General features: G+C 53.9%; 1 protein-coding gene across 2 annotated transcripts; it reads right to left on the bottom strand.

Annotated features, from left to right (window-relative positions):
- Window positions 1-337: 337 nt before the first annotated feature.
- Window positions 338-17,863, bottom strand: PLA2G4F (phospholipase A2 group IVF). Of its 2 annotated transcripts, XM_019968591.2 has the most exons (20): window positions 15,670-17,863; window positions 13,807-13,879; window positions 13,097-13,233; window positions 12,879-13,007; window positions 12,417-12,457; window positions 12,161-12,203; window positions 11,627-11,693; window positions 8,969-9,135; window positions 8,769-8,873; window positions 8,539-8,576; window positions 8,214-8,349; window positions 6,488-6,624; window positions 6,042-6,264; window positions 5,198-5,312; window positions 4,835-4,972; window positions 4,636-4,743; window positions 3,469-3,663; window positions 3,035-3,201; window positions 2,328-2,514; window positions 338-2,034 (listed from the first exon to the last, which is right to left on the bottom strand). In XM_019968591.2, the coding sequence occupies exons 1-20, from the start codon at window positions 15,778-15,780 to the stop codon at window positions 1,814-1,816; spliced, it is 2,538 nt and encodes an 845-aa protein (XP_019824150.2). In that variant the 5' UTR covers window positions 15,781-17,863; the 3' UTR covers window positions 338-1,813. The 2 variants fall into 2 exon arrangements, with proteins under 2 accessions (XP_019824150.2, XP_070653446.1); XM_070797345.1 differs by lacking the exon at window positions 338-2,034 and having other exon boundaries at window positions 2,372-2,514; window positions 3,469-3,598.

Raw genomic sequence — 17,863 nt, forward strand, 5'->3', positions numbered from 1 at the left:
GAATAGTGACTTGGGCCCTGGACAGCATGCCTATCTGTGCATGTGTGATTGAGGGAGAGAGAGAAGGGGAGAGAGAGAGACAGATCTAGGCAGAGGCAATAGCCAAAGTGAGCAGTCCTGGCAGCAGGGGATTGTTGAATGAGCAGTGAGTACAGTAAATCCCCAACGTACGAACAAGTTCCATTCCGAGAGCATGTTTGTAAGTCCAATTTGAACGTTAAATCCAACAGAGTTAGCCTAAGATACCCACCTAACACAATTGGCTATATAACACTGTACTCTAATAGGTTTATAATACTTTTCATACAAATAATACATAATAAACAAACATAACAAATAAAGAAAACCTTTTTAATCTTACAGTACAGTACCTTAAAAAGTACATGACAAAAGCTGGCATACAGGGGTGGGCATTGAGTGAACAGGCAAAATGAGTTACTGACTGGATGAGGAAAAGGAGGTGAGAGACAGTGGAGCAGAAGGATGGTCAGCACTAGGAGATGGAAGGCAAGCTGCAGTTTCACTAGGGCCTGATGCTGATGGAACGCACATTCGTATCTTTGAAAGTTCACAACTGGAAAGTTCGTGTGTCGGGGACTTACTGTATGGCAGCTGGGCCATGGAAGGGCCCCAGGCGGCTCAGCACTGGGTGGGACAGCAGGAGGAGAAAGAGGCCACAGAGGCCCTGGCCAGAGGGAGAGGGCCTGAAGACCCCCACACCAAGCCCAGTCATTGTGGATCTCCTCTCCACAGACCAGAAATCTGCCAGTGCTAGAGAGGCTTCGGGTGTTTGGAGGGTCCCTTGTGGGTCAGAAGAAATGATAAGCAGAGGGAGAGGGAAGTAGATGGCCCAGATGGCAGGACACACCTGTGGAAAAGGTGGGAACTCAGGCTCTGAGTTCTCAACTAGGCTCTCTCTGCCCCTGCCCATCCCTGGCAGCTGACAGGCGCTCACAGGCCAGAGCCACAGGCAAGTTCATGTTTGCTCTGCCCCGATAAGTGGGTATGCCCTCTAGACATACTCATTTAACTTCTGGGAATGGTGAGACTATTTGCTCAAGGTAGCAGCTGTACACCTGATAAGAGGATGTGACCCAAGTTTAAAGAGCAAAGATGGGGAATTAGCATGGGGAACCTCCAGCTGGAGCCCAGCCAGGAGCGGAGATCATCCCACAACCTTCAGGAGGCTGAGCACAGAAGGGTGGGGAGCCATGGGGCAGGCAGAGGAGGCTAGAGGTGAAGAGGGATTAACAGACAGGACCCTGGGGTGAGTGACCCAGATGGGCAACCAATGTGGTCCCCCTTTATTCTGGATGCCGTTAGCATCCAGATGCAGTGGGGCATGGAGGGATGGTTAGGGCTGGGGCTGTTTGCAGGAAGTGTGGATTGGATGGACACATCTTTGCTTCTGGTGTCAGTTCAGGGCAGTAACCTGCACTCAGCTCTCACAGTGCCCCTTCTGTTGAGGGTCTAAAGACCTGGTTCCTGTGAAGTCCTGTGTTTGGTGTGCGTTCTGGGCCACGATGGTTGCCCGAGTCCCTCCACACACTCCAATGTCAGATGAGAACTGTTCATGTCTGCCATACATCCCCTCCCCGACACACTACCTCCTCCCAGAAACACAGGGGAGAAGGGACCCCCAAAAGTCCAGGTTGCACCTGGAGGAACATCCCGAGGTCCTGGGGACCTCAGTGCAGGTTCCAAAGAGATGAGAAGCAGAAGCCCCGCAGGGTCCGCTGCCCCTCCCCCTACCAAGCCCTGGTCTGGAGCCCAGGGTCCCTCCTCTGTCCCAGTCCGCCAGCTCCAGCCTGGGTCAGCCTCCAGTCCTGTCCCCAGTCTGTCGCCGGTCTAGAGCCAGCTGGAGGGCCTTCCGCACTGTCTCCACATTGTTCAGGACATTGTATCGACTCAGGGCCACCAGCTGCTCAAACTCTTGGGGCTCAAAGGTGAAGTTCATCATGCCATAGGGAGTGTCTGGCCCATTGATGACAAAGTCCCCACCAGCCTTCTCCTCAGCCGTTTTTCGCTCCACACCTGTGATGGGACATGGAGAGAGGCTGGGCTAGGGTACTCTGTGGCTAGGAGTTGCCAATCCAAAAGCCCACCTCCCCAGGACATCCAGCTGGTTCCATAGGTTCTGCTTGGGCCCCCATCTCAGCTCTCTCACCCACCAGGAGGAGCCGGGCCAATGTGCATGCTGAGTCCAGGAAGCAGAGGCCAGATCGGGACCTCCAAGAGAAAGGTTTTCATACGTTGTCCTGGGGACAGCATCCCCCTCACCAGCCCAGGGCTCTGTGGACCAGACCCAGACCCCAGGCTCCCCTCACCTGGGGCCAGGTGTGTGCGGAAGGTACGGTTGACCAGGGGGAAGTGCAGTATGATGGGTGAGCTTGGGTCCTCAGCCTTGGCAAACAGGTAGCACTCGTGGGGTTCCTTCATGTCCTCCGGGGACACCTCAATCCTGGGGAAGGAGATGCCTCGGTCCAGGCAGTACTTCTCTGTCATCTGTAAGACCTGAGTAGGGATGCTGACTTGTGCACTTCTGACCCTCCCTGAGGCCCCCTGGACTCACACAGGCCCAGGCTTCGACGCCAGCTCTGCCTCCCACCAGCCAAGTGACTTCAGGCAACACAAACAGATCCTACCTCCAAAACCCCACACGGCTGGAGGGAGCCGCTGACCGAGACTCCCTGGGGGGGGGCCCTGCTGGCTCTGTGGTTACCATTGTAACCAAGGGACAGCACACCAAGACCCAGGCCCAGACAGGAGCAGGGAATCCATCAGAAACAGCATGGGCCAGAGCAGCAGTCTCCTCTTTACCCGGATAAAGGCTCCCGAGGACTCTTTTTGGCCGCCTCTCCTGACTCTCACTCTTCCCCATCACCTTCCAGATGGGGAGACCAGAACTGCTAACAGTGTTCACAAAGGTGCTCACCCACAGCTCAGAACCCAGGCCCTCCTTAAAGGGCGATCGCTCAACGCCCAGCCAGGCTGCTGTAGCAAAGACCCATCCCCCACCCGCCCTGCACTTTACCTCAAAAGGGGCATCCAAGGAATAGTCGAAGGACAGAATGAGGTCCACAGCTCTTTGTGGCTGCAGGCTCAGCAGGAATGGGGAGTTGATGGCAAAGCCTCCGTCCACCAGGTATAGACAGTCTCTCATGGGAGTGAGCTGGTTGGGGAAGGCGTCTGGATGCAAATCTGCACAAAGACGAATGCTTGCGTTTGCAGCACCCCTCTTCTCTTCGCCCCTCTCTGTCGAGAGCTCTCCTCTCTGACAGCCACGGGGTCTCCCATCTCAGCTCCCAGCCCTGCCTCCCCAGCACAGTCATCACAGTCCTTCCCCTGCCAGCCCCTCGGGGCAGCCAGAGCTCCACCCCAACCCTCATCATGGTCAAAAGGCAGAACTGGCCTCAGAGAGCCACAGGCACAGGCAGTAGGTGGGACCCTGCCCAGAGCAGCACCCACCTTTCCAGGCCACAAACTCCCTGCCAGACACATAGTCCTCGTGCAGGTAGAGGCCCCGGGTGAAGTTGGAGTTCTCGGCTGAGGTCAACCGGGAGGTGCATATGTCCAGCACAGCCTGATAGAAGGGTCCCTGAGGGGTAAAGAGCCTGGTTCTCAGCCGCCCTGGATCGTGAAGCTGGAGCTCTTGGGAGCCATCTAGGTGGAGGTGGGAGGGTGAAATACAGTGAGAAGTGGTGCCCTCCTTTGCCCAGTGGTCCTTGTGCTTCATAGAAGCCCGCTTCATCTCCCCATACCCTTCCTCTTCCCCAACCCCAACTCCCAGGCCTCTGACCACGGCTTCCCAAACTTAAATGACTTTTTCTTTCATGGTCCCCACATTTTGAAAGTTGCCTATGACACAGCATGTATTAAATACCACCTACCCTTGAAGCTGCATATGCAACTTCCGGTTAGAATTTCACCCTGCTGAGCAATTATCACATGTCATGCTGGCCACTGTGCCAGGCACGGGTTTGCAGAGGTGGACAGGCCCAGCCCTGGCCCTCCAGGGCTCACAGCGTACCAAGGGAGAGTCACATAAAGAGGTCATAATGGTGACAGTGCCCTGAGATCAGGACCACATGGGATGTGCGTACAGTTCTACGGGACTCTGGCAGTCAGACCCTTTATCAACCTGGGGGGATGCAGGGGAACAGAGATGCCTCCTGACAAAATAATGTCTGAGCCGAACTTTTAGAACAGGGCAAAAGTTACCCAGGAAAGAAAGGTGGGGAAGGTATTCTACATAGCAGGAAGCTCATGGGCCATTTAAGGAGTGGGCTGAAGGGGAACCCTGAGGTGGGTGAGCAGAGGATCAGCCAGCTGCCTAGTAGCCCCAGATTGATCTAATTGAAGCTCAAATGGAGAATTTTAAAGGCATAGGCTTATCACAGAGCACTCACAGCTCCCACTCCATTTTCTGACATGGGCCCCCCATCCTCCAGCCTCTTTATAGACCTCTGGGCATCCAGAGACCCTAAGCTAGAAGATATCTTCTCAGTACTTCTCTGAACTGAATGGGACATCCAAGTCCTTCTCCCTCATTCCTTAGGCCTCTGCCAGGGTCCTTTGCTGGAAAGAGGTATTGGGGGCTGGGGGTGGGCTTGGTTGGGGGATCTCTGTCCTCACCTGTGATGTTCACACTGTCTTTGAGCCAGTCTAGGAAGCTGAGGCCCCGGCCAGAGGTCTTTAGGAAGATCTCATCCAGGCTGGCTGCAAAGGCGCTGCCCCACATACCTAGGGAGAAAGGCAAGGCCCCAGGCCCTTACAACACCTCCACCCACTTCACAGAGCCTGCCCTGTCCCCAGCCCTCCCACCTAGACGTACCCTGCAGGTAGCAGATCCGGGACTCGGGCCGGAGCTGCAGCAGGTGCCCCATGAAGAAATCTGAGCCAAAGAGCTCGGTGGGAACATACGTGCCGTACTTGGGGAAGCCGACCTCATAGGGGGTGAACTCGCACCACTCTGGGAGCCAAAGTGAAGGGAATGTCACTAGGGGCTTCTGACTAGGAGCCCATGGTTCCCCACCTCCCTTGTGCCAGAGCAGGAATCTTTGCCTTGTCCAGAGCAGGGTGCAGGAGGCCCACTGTGCTGCTCCAAGGCACCCACCTGTACACCAAGAACCCTGGCCTCTTACACCCGACCCCACCATTGCCTCTACCTGCTCCCTAGGTCCCCACACCCTGGCACCTGCAAAGTCCTCCCCACTGATGTTGCTGCGGACGTTGATGCTGGCGTAGATGGGGTAAGGGTTCTGGCCCCGGCTGACTGCCTCCTTCTGGTCAGACAGCTTGGCAGGATTTTCCTGGTCGGGAAAGAAGGGAGACCGCTTGGCCTTTTTGGAGTTCCCTTCCCACACCCCGTGCCACCCTGCACAGTATGGTGTGACCCCAAGACTTCGCTTGCTAAGGGCTGTAATCTAGGGACAACTCTGGAAAGGACAAGCTTTGGGGTGCAGCAGAGCAGAGGCCACTGTGGACTTTGTGTGGTTCCAGGGCCTGTGGGAACATCCTCCCCCTTTCTTCCCATTCAAGAAAGCACATCAGAACCCAAGGGAGTCAAGTGACATTTTTAAAGGAACAACTGAAAATCCACTCTACTTTCTTTTAAAAAGTAAATCACTAGAAAACATGTATTCCTTTCTTAAAAATAAGATATCACTTTCACAACTAACAGCCACACAGCACTGGGCCAGGACCCATAGGTCCCCAGGGTCCTAAGAACTTCACTCAGCTCTCATCTCACTTCCTAGTGTCTGCTGGGCCTGCAGTTCCAGGAGAAATCCCCAGGTGATGTGCATCATGCCTGTTTGGCCAGTGGGCTGGAGTGGCATTCTTCCTCAACAGCAGGTTGGAATCATTTGGGACACTTTCAAAGCAGATCTGAACTAGGGCTTGACAACTCACCAACCAAAACCACCGTCTCTGGAAGTGAGGCTTAGGCACTAAGTTTTTGGAAAGCTTTAGTGGAACTAAGTGCTGATGGGGTAAGGTGGACAGGAGCCACATTCATTTATTACCTACTCATCTCTTACCTCCTGGTACAGGAAATATTCAATGAGAAGGCCCCAGAGGTCAACGAGGGAAGTGCTGTGGCCGTGGCTTTCCCGGATCCCCAGTTCCTGGGCGTAGTACTGCAGGCGCTCCGTGGACATTGCCCCCATCTTACTGCTGCACACCCGAGCCTGGGCACGCTCAATAGGGCCCTGCAAGGCCACCTGGGACCAGGCGGGGTCCTGGTAGAGTGTGGAGATGCACCTGGGTATGGAGGGAATTAGGGACAGGGAGGCACAGCAAGGGGTTAGAGAGATGCAGGTGTCTGTGAGTCACCCCCTCCCCCATCCCTTGCACTGACCTGCACCACCCACTCAGAGGGCCCTGTGGACTCTGTCCCTTTCTGCTCCTCCTCACCAGATCACCAGGTCATGCCCCTGCCCCTTCAGAGCTCTCCTTTATTTTGCCCTGCCCCTACCTCACTTACCAGGTGGACCCAGAGACCCCGCTCAGGTAGGTCACAGTGTCCAAGAGGCCGAGCTCCTGTAGCCCAGCCAGGCTGCCATACAAAGACGACATGGCTCGGGTTCCACCTCCTGAACCCAGCACGGCCACCACCGGCACCTGGGCACAATGATAGTCATGATACCGTCTACTCCCACTATTGCTCGTCTGTTATTGCTTTAGCGTATCAGACACTGGTCTAAAAGTCTTGTGTTATCTCACCGAATCTTCAAAGCAACCCAATGGCATCCCCACTTTACAGATGAGGAAACTGAGGCTCAGGATGTTTAGATACTGTGTCCACAATCATACCAATAGTAAGTACTAGGCTATCAAACTGATGCAGTAGAGCCTCAGAGATGGCTCTTAACATTATACCAGGAAAGTATGTACCTGAGAGGGATATTGGATTTGCTCAAAACAGCAAGATCAAGGTTTCTCAACTTTGGTACTGTTGGTGATTTTGGGCCAGATCATTCTTTGTTGTAAGGAACTTATCCTGTGTGTTATAGGATGTTGAGCAACATTTCTGGCCGTTACCCAGCAGATGCCAGTAGCATCCCCCTCCCCTCCCCCAGTGGTGGTGACAAATGTCCCCTAGATGGGTGGGACATGAAGTTACCCCCAGCTGAGAATAAGAACTGAAGTGACAAAGGCAAGCATGCGGCTTGGACCTGGACCAGACACAAGAGGTGCCCAGATGTCTTTTTAGGATCAGAGGGGCCTGGTGGGATCAGACTAGAAACTTTTTGGCTCCTCAAATTTTCCAGGAAGGTCTGGTTCATTCCATCCCAGGCTTCTGGTTCCTTTCACTGTTTTTCCTTTCTTCTCCTGTCTTGAAAGAAATGCTCTGTGACTGCATTCCAACAAGGTCACTGTGCCTTCAGAGGGCTGGAGGAGGCAGAAGGCCTGTTGGCAGGCCTGTGCCCTTTCTACCCTCTGCCCACAGAATGGAGACCAGGTGCAGGGCAGGCATTACCAAACCAGAAGTCTAGGCTTGCTCAGCTTGTCAGCGCCAGGCACAGGAGGAAGCCACTGCTCATTCCTAATCTACCCCAGGTCTCCCCCTCAGCACTGCCTTTCCCCTGCCTCCCAGACACAGGCTCCCACGGAGCCTCCGCTTCCAAATCTCTTTGTCTACTCTTACAGACTGCATTGTGTCCTTGCCCCCCATCTCCATCTCCCGCGGAGATGAGGGGGAGGCCCAACAAGGAGGTAATATAGATTATGTGAGGTGATAAGGGTGGGACCTTCATCGCATAGGACTGGTGTCCTTGTAAGAGGAAGAGAGAGAGACTCCCCCAAACCCTTGCACATACACAGGGGAGAGGCCATGTGAGGGCCCAGCCAGAAGGTCTGCAGTCAGCAAGAGCAGCCTCATCAGATGCCAACCCTGATGGCTCCTTGATCTGAACTTCCAGCCTCCAGGCTAGATAATAAATGTCCATTTTTTGAGCCACCAGTCTGGGGTGTTTTGTTATAGCAGCCGGAGCAGACTAATAGAGCCCCCTCAGCTCCCATTATGTACGGGGTCCTGACTCCCCCGAGCATGCCCGTCAGCTCAGGCAAACAGGCCGGCTGCCTTCCTCCGCTGGTCCCCACGCTTCCTCAATGCTTCCTGTCACCTCCTAGCCACACAGTCAGTCCTCTCAAGGAAGAAGTTGGAATTGGTCCCAGCCACTCTGGGGCCCAGCGCCTCCATTCCATACCTGGCTACTATCGGGAGCGTGGCTCAACCCCAAAGCCTGCTGAAGGGCCTTGGACACGAGCCGCTTCCTCTTCTCCAGAAACTCCTTCTCCCCATCACAGAGGTCGAAGCCAAGACGCAGGTCAAGGTCTCCAGAGCTGCCTCAGATGAAGTCGGGGGTGGGGTATTGGGTGACGGTTCAGTGGAGGAGAGCTTCCAGCCAAACCCATTTTCACAGGAGCAGACAGATGCACACTCCAGGGAACCTCTCAGGAAGACCCCACAGGAACCAGACACCCCCAACCCCCAGCTGAGCTGAGTCAGCAGAATAGCCCCCACTGCCTCACCTCATCTCTGCCTTCACACTCATGGCCACCTCCTGGCCCTGGAAGAGACAACGGCCCATCACCAGAGCACTGAGTGGGACTCACAACACTGGTTGCTCTGGTAACTATGGCCCGGATGTGGACACTATGACTGAGCCCCAGGCTGGCCTTATCTTGACCTCCTCCCCCTGACCCTTTTTGGTGGTGACAGAGCAGGCAGGGATCCCTCAGGCACCTGGACAGGGCCTTACCTCCCCCAGGGCCACGACACACTGCTGCTCCTGGCCTAGGGCCAGAGATGAGAGCAGGATGCCAGGCTTGCTGGTCTGGGACTCCTCCTTGGCCCTCGGGTCGCCCTGCAGAGAAGAAAACACTCAGAGTGGAGGGAAAGGGGCCTCGTCCAGACTAGACTGATTTTGTCATTCGCTCCTTCCCAGGCCACGTCACTCACCTGGACCATGAGCTTCTCTCCTAGGCCCACCTCCAGCTTGGAGCTGAGTACTGGATTCACGTGGAAGGTGAACATGGCTGGGACGCCCATCTCCGTGGGAGGCTGCAAGGGCAAGAGCTGGGGCTTCTCGTAGGCTCCAGGCACTGCCAGCTGAATCTGCCTAGGGCCTGAGAGCAGAGGGCCCAGGTGAGTGCCAGGCGAGGGGGTGAGGGTGGGGTGTGTGTGGCTCATGATGGCGGCACCCCAGCAGCAACTCCCCTTTTCTTCCCCTTGGAAATGTCAGCTCGTCACCCTGCTCACTCTCTGACACGGTGTCCCACAGACAAGGTATCACAAAAGACACTCAGGGTCCTATAACCTGTCCTAGTCAGAACTGGGAGCTGTCATTGAGTGCAGAGCTCCTGCTCAGGGCTTATGGGGCTGATGATTTTGAGATTATCGTATTAAGTATATAACATGCTGCTGCTGCTGCTAAGTCACTTCAGTCGTGGCCGACTCTGTGTGACCCCATAGACGGCAGCCCACCAGGCTCCCCCGTCCCTGGGATTCTCCAGGCAAGAAAACTGGAGTGGGTTGCCATTTCCTTCTCCAATGGATGAACGTGAAAAGTGAAAGGTAAGTCGCTCAGTCGTGTCCAACTCTCAGCGACCCCATGGACTGCAGCCTACCAGGCTCCTCAGTCCACGGGATTTTCCAGGCAAGAGTACTGGAGTGGGGTGCCATCGCCTTCTCCGATATAACATGAGTGCATGCTAAGTTACTTCAGTTGTGTCCGACTCTTTTGCAACCTCATAGACTATAGCCCAGCTGACTCCTCTCTCCACAGAATTCTCCAGGAAAGAATACTGGAGTGGGTTGCCAATTCCTCCTCCGAGGAATCTTCCTGACCCAGGGATTGAACCCAAGTCTCTTATGTGTCCTGCATTGGCAGGTGAGTTCTTTACCACCGCCACCTCGGAAGCCTGGTATAAAACACATATTTTTAAAATATATATATGGGATCATATTATAATGCTGCTGCTGCTAAGTCGCTTCAGTCATGTCCAACTCTGTGCAACAGCCCACCAGGCTCCTCCTGGGATTCTCCAGGCAAGAGTACTGGAGTGGGTTGCCATTGCCTTCTCCTCATAATGATCCTATATTAATTATTACATTAATTACCAGTTTTCAACAGGTACTTTCCCCTCTGTTGCCCTATTCAAGCCCTGTTGACTGTTTTGGGGCAGGTTTGTGGCCAGAGAGAAAGCAAATAAAGCTTCATATTGTTTCTGAAGCATAAGACCTTGTGAGAACAGAGAGGGTTTGCAGGGGAGGTAGGAGGAGGACGTGGGTTCATGGCACAGAGAGGACAGGATTGGGGAAGCAGAGGAGAGCTGGCCCTGCCTGGGTGAGGCCAGCCCGGGAGGAGGCAGGGAGAGGCCTGGAGGCCCAGGAGCAGCAGGGCCTGCCCTCGACTCTGCAGCTTTCTGGAGAGCAAGCGAGACCCCAGACAGAAAGAGCTACAAATGACAACCATGAAGAAGGGACCAGACAGACCCACAAAAGAGCCCCAGATCCCAAACACTCAGGAGCAGAGGTCCAAATGGAATCCCTTTCCCTATTTGCCTTCTTTGGCACCAAATGAGACCTGAGACTTGACATGAGCAGGGGTGGAAGGAAATTAAAGAATAAGCGATACTTCTATTCACACCACAGTTTTCAGGCTGAGACTAACATGGACTATTCACAGAAAGAAACAATAAAAGCTGTGGTGGGGGGAGCATACAGGTCCTGGGCCCGGGTCTGCTCCATCACTTATTGACTGTGTGACTTTAAGCAAGCTTCTTTGAGCCTCCGTCTCATGAATTAAAAGAGAGTAATGACTGTACCTATTTTGCAAGGTTGCTCTGAGGATTCAAAAATAAAACACTATAAAATGCTTAGCCCAGTGCCTGACTCATAGAAAGTGCCCGATGTTACCTGGGCAGCACTTGGCCCGGAGGCCCAGACTCCCAGCGTCGGAGTGACCTTACTGCCACACAGGCTCCGCTCCCTTCCCACACCTGGGCCCCCTCCTGAGTGCCTGCCTTCTGTGACCGACTGCAATGGCCCCAGTTCTTCACTTCTAGAGGTCTCACTCTTTGCCATGTGACCTCAATTCCTCCCACTAAAGAAGCCACTGTATTCTTTGCCCTCCAACTTAGAATCAGCCTTGTGCTTGTTTTGGCTAACAAAATGTTAGTGAGTGGCTGTGATGTAACCAAAGACTCGAAAAGCTCTTGCTCATCTGGACTTGCTCTCTTGCACCTCTGCAGATGTCTTCAGGACATGCCCAGGCTTGTCCACTGGTCACAGAAGGCAGACGAGGGACATGGGAGCCGAGCCAGGTCACCCCACCAAGTCCAGCCTAGATCAGCCCTGCCCCAGCTGACCTCCAGATGTGTCTGCCACTGAGATTTTATGGGTATTTTTTGTACATCAGTAGTTGAACAGATACAGCCACAATACTTGAATATTCCCAGAGATTCACTACTTTCAGAGGCAATCCATTTCATCCTTGGTCAGCTTTAAGCAATGAAAGATTAAGGATTTTCTGCCTAAGACCCATTTTCTTGAAACCAGCAGCCTCCAATCCCCCAGGAGAGAAGGCAAGACCCCCAGGCCCCTGGGCAGACTCACCGTGCCCTAGATGTGGGGCTGTCCCATCGCCCCTGAGGGTGCCCTGGATTCTCAAACACGGCTGAGCCTGAGGAAAGCAGAGGGCTGTGGGAGCCAGAGCATCTATGGGGCCCTGAACAGGGCCTCAACCAGGAGAGAGGGATGGAGGGCTCTCTGGGGAAAGGTTGAGCTGACATCCTTCCCAGGGCCTGTGCCTTATGAGCAGGGGTCTTCTGTCACAACCCCCTCCCAGGACTCAGAGGCAGTGGCCCCTGGAAGGAAAGCAGGAGGAGAGGAGGGACCCCGGCCAGTGGCTCCTTGGCAGTCTCAGAAGCCAGGGGCCTGAGTGAGCAGAGTGCTGTGCCCAGGAGGGAAGGCTGGCTTCTGGGCTATTCCCTCAGGTGGAGGCAAGGTGCCCCCTTGTCCCTGGAGATGCCTCCCCCACATGTCTCCCCTTGAGTGCCCTTCAGGCAAGTGGGCATGATGGGCTCAGTCATGGACTCCTCAAAGCGCCCCCAAGCCCTGAAGATCCCCCAACTGGTCTCCCCTACTCACCACCAGGACCCCATTAGTGATGACTTCAGGTGCGGGCACCTGGCTGCAAGGAACACATGAATCCCTCAAGATGGCTGTTATTATAATAATGTAACCAAAGCAGTTGAAGAACTTAGGGAGCAGGGCAGGTCTGGGGTAGGGGTGGGTGTCAGGATCAGGACCTCCCCTCTAAAGCCAGGTCAGTGCAGGACCTGGTAATCGGGAGCTGGGAGGGTCTCAGCCTATATGGGAGGGTATGGGCTCCACTGGAACTCACCTCTTCTCCAAAACAAATTCCACCTGCAGCTCGTGTGACTCCTACATGGAGGGAGCAAGGGAGCACCAGTTTTCGAAGTACTCCCAGAGCTTCAGGACCTTCCCGCTACCCCCAGTCCTACTCAGCTCCAGGGACTAGAAGGGAGACTGCTGTCGTGGCTGCTCATGGGCCCTGGGGTAGTGGCATCACCACCAGGAGCTCCATCCATTCAAGGCTGTGGGCAGGTATGTTCTAGACACTGAGGATTCATGACTGACAGAGACACACAGAGTCCATCCCCTCGAGGAGCCCACGTATCAGCTTCACTCAGGGAAGGAGTGTTTGCAGGAAAGCTTTGTGGGACCAGGGCTGCAGGATGGAGGAGGTTTGTCCTGGAGGCCTGGCCCATGCTGACCTGGAGATCCCTATGCCCAGCTCCTCATCTCCTCGGGCTGAGCCCACTGCCCAGGTGGGGTGGCTCACCTGCTGGCTGAGGGGGAAGGTGTGTGTGTGTGGTTGGCCTGGCTTGAGGCTCCTCAGATCAAACAGCAGCAGGGAGAGCTGGTCATTGTCCAGGATGTCCTTGTCATAGAGGGTGAGCTCCAGGACGTTCTGGGGACAGTGTCAAAAGGGGGGACCTGAGACGGGGCAGAGGGCAAGCATCTGGGAGGAGACCTCCCCCTCCGCAGCCCAGCCCTCACCTTCACGGCACCATGGATCCGGTAGTGAAAGGTCTCATTCCACTCAGGGTCGCTGCAGTTGGCCACCACTCTGGTCCGGGAGGGGCTGGGGGATGCCGAGGGCAGCCACAGTTGCACATAGCAGTCAGCTTTGGATACTGTTGGTAGGATGGACAGGGGTCCTCAGCCTCTAGCTTACGGCAGGAAAGGTTTCCTGGAGGAAGCTGGGGCTGGGTAGGAAGGGCAGAGAGGGGAGGGGAGGCTGCCCATGGAGCAGGCTGGGGTGGGGAGATGGGGAGAGCCCGTGTCTTTGACTTTGAGTCCATCTCCACCAGGGAGACTCCTCCCATTAAACAGGATGGAGATTCTGTGGAGACCAGTTGAAGAGATTATGTGACAGCACAGCCCATGGGGTAATTCCCAGAAAGGGCCTGATCCAGGCCTTGGAATGGAAACCCCTAGAGAGCAGACAGTGACTTCTGGCAGCAGCGGGCCTCACATGCTCACCCAGGCTGGCATTGCTCCATGTGCTAGACTCAGGGAGGAGTCAGTGGTCTGCATATTCCCCTCCCCTCCAGCTCCTGGCTGCCTGACCCTTGGGCTCCCTCACCAGACAGACCTCCATCCACTAGACTCTAAATACACATGTGCACTTCTGACCAGCCCCTGTTGAGCTCTGGGGAGGCCCCAGGGAGAGGAAGGGAGAAAGCGTGGCATTAGGGGTCACTCACGAAGGTCTGTGCCCTGGATATTTTTGGCCCTCAGCACCTTCACCTGGAGGTCATAGAAGGGGTGGGTCTCCCGCTGAAAGGACAGAAAGACTCAGTTCCAGGAAGCCAGCTGTGGGGCCCACCTCAGGTTTCCCTCATCCCATCACAGAGCGTCAGGCAGCCTGGCCCAGGGTCACTGATGTCCCTGCACCAGGAACCCAGGAGGCCTTGGCAGGTGAAGCACTGGGAGCTGAGCACATTGGTGATGAATGTGACCTTGAAATCAGTCGGGCCAGGATCAAAATGAAGCTGCACTACGGACTAGCTAAATGACCTTGGGCAAGTAACTTCATTTCCCTGCTCTTTAGTTTCCCTGTCTCTAAAGTGAGTGTTATCAGAATGGCTGCGATCCAAAAGTCTACAAGCAATAAATGCTGGAGAGGGTGTGGAGAAAAGGGAACTCTCTTACACTGTTGGTGGGAATGCAAACTAGTACAGCCACTATGGAGAACAGTGTGGAGATTCCTTAAAAAACTGGAAATAGAACTGCCTTATGATCCAGCAATCCCACTGCTGGGCATACACACTGAGGAAACCAGAAGGGAAAGAGACACGTGTACCCCAATGTTCATCGCAGTACTGTTTATAATAGCCAGGACATAGAAGCAACCTAGATGCCCATCAGCAGATGAATGGATAAGAAAGCTGTGGTACATATACACAATGGAGTATTACTCAGCCATTAAAAAGAATACATTTGAATCAGTTCTAATGAGATGGATGAAACTGGAACCTATTATACAGAGTGAAGTAAGCCAGAAAGAAAAACACCAATACAGTATACTAACGCATATATATGGAATTTAGAAAGATGGTAACAATAACCCTGTGTACAAGACAGCAAAAGAGACACTGATGTATAGATCAGTCTTATGGACTCTGTGGGAGAGGGAGAAGGTGGGGAGATTTGGGAGAATGGCATTGAAACATGTATAATATCATGTATGAAACGAGTCGCCAGTCCAGGTTTGATGCATGATACTGGATGCTTGGGGCTGGTGCACTGGGACGATCCAGAGGGAGGGTATGGGGAGGGAGGAGGGAGGAGGGTTCAGGATGGGGAACACAGGTATACCTGTGGCGGATTCATTTCGATATTTGGCAAAACTAATACAATATTGTAAAGTTAAAAAAAAAAAAAAAAAGATGATAATCTCATAGGGTTATAGTGAGTTTTAAATGAGAAGTCATACAAAGTGCCCAGCATACGTGCTTAATACATTAACTAATTATGTTTATTGTGCATCACAAGCGTGCAGCTCCCCTGACTATAGTACCGCTGCTATAGCTGAACAGCTGAAGTGAAACCTCGAGTGAAGTGTTTAGGAGATTATCAAAAGAGAAAACTGTGATGAGCTGCACCCGCCAGCTCCTGACAAAGGCTAAACGATGGCCCAAGAAGGGGTGGGAGGTGAAGGGAAACCTAGAGTCATGCAACTGGTACTGGTCTGACAAGTCACTAAGGAGACTTGGGCAGCTTGGGCTCAGGAAAGCAGACTGCAGCCTCCCAGGAGTGAGAATCTCCTCCAGACCCCAGCGAGCCCCTCACTCTCACCACCCCCTCAACCACCAACCCCGCAACTCTACAGCCAGGCTAACCCAACCAGCTGCGAGTGTCACATCACCTCGCCCTCCTCTTCCTAAGCAGATGGGACTATTTTCAGATTATTGTTTGGCCAGGTTCTCTAAGCTCTACCAGGTAATATGGAGCGAATTGGTCCTGGCCCAGATCCAAATGCATTCCCAGGGTTGGCCCCAGTCTCCACAGCGGACTGGGCTCCCAGAACTTCTGTCCACACCCCCAGGGAAGATCAGGTACTTTACCCGCCACTGCTCGCACTGAGGTCCCCTCTTCTCTCGCTTCTGTAGCTGCACCGCACCCAGGAGGGGCAGCCCCTTGCTTGTCAGCCACCTGGGCCAGAGCACCCAGGGCATGGCCAGGCAGCCCAATTCCTGGCAGGAAACGCTGCCTGCACTCTGGCCACACTGGCTGCTGGCTTAAGTCTGACAGGTAGCTGGGGTGGGGAGGGTGGAGCTGGCTGCTCCACTGAGCACTCTTAACTGGGGCTGGAGGTGGGGTTTGACATGCTCCAGGAAGTGCCTGGAGCCCAGTTTCCTGTCAGAAGGGACTTCGGACCCTTTCCAAGAGGATGCAGAACGGGCAATCTGGTTCCCAGTCCCAGCAGCCCCTGGTTATCAGGGGGCTGCTTATGGAAAATAGATGCCTGAGCCCTAGCCCCAGATGACTTGATTTAGTGGGTATGGATAGAACCCAGGTGTTTGCATTTCCAACAAGCCTTTGAGATGATGCCAACACAGGTGGTCCAGGGAAGAGCAGCCAGAAAGTGCTGCATTAGGGGCCCAGTCTCCACCAAGCCACCAGAAAATCCTAAAACCAACACCTTTCAAGTCCCACCTTCCACGCAGCACTTAAGCAGAAACTTGGAAATCTCTGGTGTCATGTTTCATCTGAACTCAAAGTATTTCTAATCTCTCAAGGTCCCCCTCACTTGTTCTTCAGACCCTGAGGGGGCACTGCACTAGGCCCTGGTCCAAAGGTGAAGAGGGCCCGACGTCATCCTGGACAAACTCAGACTCCTGACTCCCTGTGGCTTCTGCCCAGGTGCCCTTCCTGAATCAGTGGAAATGCCTGGATGGTCCAGGGACAGAAGCAGGCACATAGCCAGGTGGTATGGATAAGGGCAGGCCAAAACCGGTCCGCTTGTCCTTAAGCTACTGGAGATAAAGAGGCTTCAGAGTCCCCTCTGACCATCGTGAGCCTGAGGCTGCAGATGGTGTGTGATGTCCCCCTTTCCGTGGACCACAACCACCGAGGTGTCCAAGATAGGCACCTTTTCTGGACGAAAGGATCTCTAGGGCAGTGAGTTGTTGGGAGATACATTTCTCTTCCTCAACCAAGATCATCTCCTCTCTCTTTCCCGTGGCACAAGTTGGAGACTGAAAAAATGACATTCCAAATGAAGTGATTCAACTCCAAAATGAAACCCACAGGCAAGTGCTGACCAGAAACTCCCAGAACGGCTATTGGCCAGGTCCCAAAGCGGAGTGCCTGTTTCTGCTCAATTGGAGCATGAGGTCAAGAACCTATGCTGGGATCTCAGAAATGGTGTCCCACCCTCTTGGTGATCTGTACACAGCAGGGGAGACTGAAGAGGGCAGGGGGGATGGAGCTAGCTGGGGGCAGAGTCAGCCAGGCCTGGCAGCCAGGGCTCCTGACAGATTTTCTAGGCTGTTACCACACCTTCTCCTGGAAGCCATTGGCCCCATGCCTCAAGAAAGTCAAACCTCTTAGTCCCAGATGTTTTTCGACAGAACTCAGGGTGGCCAGAGATGGCTCTCAAGGACACAGAAAGAACAGACTGCTTTGTTTTGAAGCTGGTCAAAGGGGACCCACACTTCACTTCTCAAACATCCCTCAGTCCCTTACTCCCACCAACTCCACACCCACCATGCACTTCCCAGTCATTCTCAGCTGCAGGAAGAGGCATGAGGCCGTAACATGTGAAGTGAAGGGGAAACAGTTTGGATCAGCTACAGCTGCGCTGTGTCTGACACTTTGTGATGAGATGTTCTCCATGCATAGAACGGCAAGCCACTCCAGTGCTCTTGCCTGGAGAACCTGATGGGCTGCTAATGGGGTCGCAGAGTCGGACACAACTGAAGCGACTCAGCAGCAGCAGCAGTTCTCCATGCATGCTGTCAACGCAGCAGCTACACACTAGCTGAACTGGACAACACAGATCAAGACAGTGTTACACTGATTTTTTTTCCTTAGTCACTAATCGGATTAGTCTTTCCAATTCTTTTTAAAATAATTTTTTAAGCTATAGTTTCTTAATTAAAAAAATTATTTATTCACGGCTGCACTGGGTCTTCACTGCTACTCTAGTTGTGGTGTGTGGGCTTCTCTTGCGACGCTCAGGCTTCAGTAGTTGCAGCGCGTGAGCTCAGCAGTTTCAGCACATGGGCTATTTCATACTCCACAGCATGTGGGATC

The sequence above is a fragment of the Bos indicus genome, chromosome 10 (genome assembly GCF_029378745.1).
Source record: "Bos indicus isolate NIAB-ARS_2022 breed Sahiwal x Tharparkar chromosome 10, NIAB-ARS_B.indTharparkar_mat_pri_1.0, whole genome shotgun sequence".
NCBI classification, from domain to species: domain Eukaryota; kingdom Metazoa; phylum Chordata; class Mammalia; order Artiodactyla; family Bovidae; genus Bos; species Bos indicus.

Coding starts and splice junctions, on each gene's coding strand:
- PLA2G4F (XM_019968591.2), bottom strand. CDS start 15,780: ATGCCCTGGGTGCTCTGGCCCAGGTGGCTGACAAGCAAGGGGCTGCCC. Junction 8,577..8,768: donor GTGTCGTGGCCCTGGGGGAG/GTAAGGCCCTGT, acceptor TGTCTCTTCCAG/GGCCAGGAGGTGGCCATGAG. Junction 6,625..8,213: donor ACGCTCCCGATAGTAGCCAG/GTATGGAATGGA, acceptor CATTGTGCCCAG/GTGCCGGTGGTGGCCGTGCT.